At 31.0% G+C, this 5425-nt stretch overlaps 1 protein-coding gene across 1 annotated transcript in view; it reads right to left on the bottom strand.

Moving 5' to 3' along the window:
• LOC128013069 (glutamate receptor ionotropic, kainate 2-like) overlaps window positions 1-5425 on the bottom strand; it is a 13732-nt gene that overhangs the window by 2940 nt on the left and 5367 nt on the right. The window contains exon 4 of the mRNA XM_052595796.1: window positions 2656-2837. Within this exon, the coding sequence (XP_052451756.1) occupies window positions 2656-2837 (182 nt within the window). The remainder of the gene's footprint in view (window positions 1-2655; window positions 2838-5425) is intronic.

The following is a 5425-nucleotide window of genomic DNA, read 5'->3' as shown; positions in this document are numbered from 1 at the left end:
TTATTCCCAACATTGATTCTTTCAGATTATTAATTTAGTAAAGTACAACGAATACTACACACACGAAACAGAAAATAGATTAGGAGATTTTCATGAGATCAAGCACTTTTCTCACAAATAAAATCACAGTTCTACAGATATTACTAAACAATGAGACATTTATATGACATGTGTGTATTGTCTCACACTGAGTGTGACACAGATCTGAAAGCGTCTAAGATTAGATGAGATGTTTAATCAGAGATCTCTCAGCCCAGACTCTCGCTTCATTACCGTCCCGCTCGGCTGCGAGGCCTGTGTAATAATGGCACACTAATAGAGTTTTTAACACCGAGACTCAAGATGTGAAATATGACCAGCACTCATCGTTCATGATGCAGACACGGACGCAAGGATAATGAGAAGAAAGAGACGAGAGGTTAACATCAAACAGCATCAAACCAGATCTCGTTAGTTAATTAGTCATGTCTCCTGGAGAGCAGACCATTACAAACAAGTTAAGAAGATGTTTTTAAAAACATGCATTGCATTTTTATTTAAGATAATGTAGTTTCTCAAAGACGTTTGTAAGAAGTGCTATACATCAGTGTTAATTTTGACACTAAATTTTAATTTAGTTTTAGTCTTAGTCTTTTGACTATAATTCTTTTTAGTTTTAGTCAAGTTTTAGTCATCTGATTTGTTTTAATTTTAGTCTTATTTTAGTCGACTAAAATTGCTTGGTATTTTAGTCGACTAAAATAAGACTAAAATCAATAACAGATTTACTAGACAATTTTTTACAGCTGGTATAGGAAACAAACTTAACCAAAATATATAAAACACAAATTCAACTTTATTTCAACACAACTGTGTCTTTATTTCGATTCAAAAGCTTTTATGCAGCAACAAACACTGTCATGATAATATAAACAATAACTAGCTGCCAACTGACCATCAATAAAAGAAAAATAAAAGTTAGGTCCAGGACCTTAAAGCTTACAGCTGAGCTGAACAATAAGTGCATACATTTAAAGTAAATTAGGTGGATAAAAAAAGTAACAAGATTTTATAAGGTATTCATTTGTCTAGCAATATTGTATGTTTTAAATACTACAGTATTGCTAGATTAGTATGTATAATGATAGGATGTGAACAGTCACGTTTCACATGACTAATATAGAAATATTTGTGATATTGTCAACAAGTAGAACATTATAAAATATACTAAACATTAGTATTAATCAAATGTATGTATCATAATATTACGTATTAGTATTGTGCGCTCATCTAACTTGAAGAAGGGGCTATTTTACATTACTTTTCAGTTCGTAATATTTAATGCTACAACATCTACGCACTGCAGTCTTCCAATTTTGCTTAGCTCAATAAACAAAAGAACATCGTTGTAAAATTACATTTGAGAAAATGTCCAGGTGGCTCGTCTGTAAATGTCTTTTCAAATTGGTTGTGTTCTTGCCACGAATGAGCGCTCCGCGTGCTTTACACTTTGTTTTGTTTTGTTCGTCGTCAAACGTGAAGTGAGCTGTGGACATTTTGTCGCTCTTTTGGACATTACCTCTTCGAATGCCGTCTTCCCGGGAGCTCATTTAAAAACTGAAAACCTTCGCTTCACGTCTCAATAAGTCAGGCTCGGATTGGTTCTCTTCTCTCATGCAGTCTGTTCTGTTTTGCTGGTTCTTTTGTTCATTCCTCGCATCTCTCCCATCTGCTGATTTGATTTTCGTCACAGTCTATTTTCGTCTCGTCCTTTATTCGTTGACGATAATGTCAATCAATTTAGTCATAGTTTTAGTCTCCATCAGTGCCTTCTATTTTAGTTTTCGTTTCGTTTTCGTCCGCAAAAATATATTCGTGACGAAAATAATGACGAAAATATTTAGTCAACGAAATTAACACTGCTATACATGAACAATTCTTCAGATGCTCTCAAAAATGTACATCACAAAATATTAGGATTTCTCAAAGTATTTAAAAAAACTCTTGAAATATGAAGTATATCAAATTTGTATTGCTTTAAATTTTATTTTGTAATTTAATATTTCCTAAAGTGCAGTTCTTGACAAATTATTTAGATGTTCTCAAAAATGTAAAAAAAAAAGATCTTTTAAAATTCCTGAAAAATTCTTACATTTTCAAAAATGTTCATAAGTAAATCACATATTTATCTGAGAAAATATTAGTTTTAATTTACATCATATCTGTATTCCATGATAAGATATTTTAGGTTTTCTTTCTTAAGTTTCTTTTTTATTAAGTTCACAAAAAGTGCAATTCTTGAAAAACTTCAGGTGATTGTATTTTCAGAAGATCATTTAAGATCCCTCTAACAACAAAGTGCAAATCTTGAAAAACTCTTAAGACATTCTCAAAAATACACCACATTTTTATTTCTTAAAATAATGTAAGCTTTCTCTAAATCATTTGTCAAATCCTTGTAAAATATTCTTAAGAACACACACACACATATTATTTGTTAAAAAAAATGTGATTTCTCCAAAAAGTGCGTAAGATATGCATTTCTTGAAAGATATTCTGCAGAGATGGTTTGTTAAAAGCACATTTTAGTTCATATTCATGGAGTCTCAAGCCGAGTACAGTAACTTGATCTTAACTCATTAAATGCCTCTCTAACAGAATGAAACAGAGCAGGACCTGTTTGAGGATCCAGGCCGCCATCACGTGGCTGCAGTCGAAGATGACGTGGAACTCCTTGGCTTTCTTCATCTCCTTCAGCAGAGGTTTGGCGTCTTTGGTGTCGGCGGAGAGCTGCCGGATCTTCAGACGGATGTTGTATCTGGACGGAGCTTTAATGAGCTCCTGCAGACGGATGAGACCTACACACACCACAGCAGATCTGAAAACACCTCACAAACACACACACATTCACACGTTTGTTTTTGTGTAAAGTGTGTTCATCCCATAGGTGTAATGGTTTTTATTCTGTAGAAACTGTATATTCTATGGCCCTTCACCAACCCTACACCTAACCCTAACCCTCACAGGAAACTTTGTGCATTTTTACTTTCTCAAAAAAACTCATTCTGTATGATTTATAAGTGTTTTGAAAAATGGGGACATGGGTTATGTCCTCATAAGAACCCTCTCCTTGTAATACCTGTGTCATACCCATGTCATTATACAGAGTTGTGTCCTGATATGATACACACACTCACACACACACACACACTCGCTCTCTCACACACAGACACACACACACACACACACACACGTGTTCTGATCACATGTGGCTCCGCTGGGAAGGACTCTCTGCAGAAGAGCATTCTGGGATACGCAGGGGGGAGGGGCTGCAGCACATCATTTGACCTTAACAACGGGTAACTAACGGTCGCCTGGCAACCGCATCCTCTGCTACTCGAGGTGAGATCGAGGACATTAGGAAAGATGCAGTAAAACAACAAAACATCACACACACACACACTCACACACACACACACACACAGAAACAATGACTGCTTTTTACAGATATAAGGGAAAATGTCACAAAACCCACCCTAAATCAGATTTTATTTTTATATTTTTAATTTTTCATGTAATTGTATTTACATGTTTAGCAGTTTTGTCATGTGCTTTAGCCATGTTTATTAGTCTGAAATGTATACAAATATTTCTATTTGGGTTTCATTTATTTTTGATAACTTTTTATTTTCACTTCTAGTATTTATTTATTTGCAGTTAGCAATTTTCAGTGCTTTCACTATTATGTTTTCAGCTTTGATGTTCATTTCAGTTTCATTTTTTATTATTTTGCTATGTGCATTTTCCATTTTGGCTAGTTGTTATTTAATATTTCTATTGAGGTTGAATTAGTTCATTTGTATTTCATTATATGATTTTATTTATTTCCTGTTAGTAATTGCATTGCTTAATATATTTAAATAATCTCTGAATATTTTTTTGTATTATAAATTTTTTGCTAATTGTCATTTTGCTATATGCTTTTGGGTTTTTTAATAATACAGGTACATATATAATTTTTCTTTTTTTAAGTAATTTTATTAATGTCACAAATTCATAAGTAAAAATCATATTTAATATTATATTATTTTAGTTTAAGTTTAGTAACTTTTGCTTTATTTAATTTAAGTCTTAATTCCATTTTGGAATTTATTTATTAATTTCTATTTAGCAATTTTAGTACTTCAATTACAACAGTTTTTATTCTAATGTTCATTTACAGTCCAAAAATATCCTATGAATGCTTTTTTTTTTTTGCAATAACCTTGAATCCAACACTGTGTTACAGTAAATGTGCAGATAATGCGTGCAGTGTTTATTCTTCTACAGCTGAACTCCTAATTAAAACAAACGATCCGGCTCCCGCTTTGATTCAATCTGTGTGATTACAGGCAAAACACTCAGAGAAGGTAATAAAGTCCCTTCTATTAATTAGAGAAGACTAATGAGGAAAGTGCTGCGGTGAGATTCGTTTGGCGAGAGTAAGTGAGATCTGATCTGTTCCTCTGCTCTTCGTCTCATCAATTATGAATTATCGCTCCAGCACTTTATAATAATGTTTTATACGCAGAACCTGAGGTCGATGACAAATGGAGCTGTCTATGAGCTGTTTTCTTTTTATTTATTTAACAAGATGTTTTTAGGTTAAAATTTACATATGCAGGAGGGAACGTGTTTATTTTAAGTCCTAACATTATTTTCTGTCCTTACTAGTTCATTTTAGGAAGTCTTACAAATATTTAAATTTTTTGTTTTATTTATATAAATATTTACACTTTATGTATGCATTTATATCCTTGATCATTTACAAATGTTTACATTTTTTGCTATTATATTTAGATTTATACACATATCTACTGTTTGTTTACAAATATTTACTTTCATATTAACTTTCAAATGTTGTTTTCTATTTAGTTACCATTTTGATTTACATTTTAAATGTATTTTTTTACAAATTTATTGACTTGATGTTTAACAAATCTCCTTTTTTATTTATAGATATTAAAATTTTTCCATTCTTATTTTTTATTAAAAAATTTTTTTTATTTTTTTTTAACAAATGTTTACATTATTTTTTTTATTTAAAAACATTTATGATTTTGTCCAAATATTTTCATTATTAATTATTTACAAATATGTACATCTCAATTTTTATTTACAAATATTTGCATTCTTAAATATTTACAGATATATATATCTTGATTAGTATTTATAAATATTTACAGTTTGTTTTTGTATTCAAATATTTGCATTCTTAATATATATATATAATTTAGGTTTTTCACTGAAACTGATTCATTTATAAAAAAAAATTGACACAAATTTACAAAAAACTGATCTAAAAATAATAATTAAAAATAAAATACAATGTTTCTGAGGTGATAACTGTGTGGTGTAATATTAGCAAGTGTTTATCGCTATGTACTGTGTTCTGTTTCACATACTA

Source organism: Carassius gibelio, chromosome B24, assembly GCF_023724105.1.
Source record: "Carassius gibelio isolate Cgi1373 ecotype wild population from Czech Republic chromosome B24, carGib1.2-hapl.c, whole genome shotgun sequence".
In the NCBI taxonomy this organism is placed as follows: domain Eukaryota; kingdom Metazoa; phylum Chordata; class Actinopteri; order Cypriniformes; family Cyprinidae; genus Carassius; species Carassius gibelio.
This window is presented reverse-complemented; position numbering and strand designations above follow the sequence as displayed.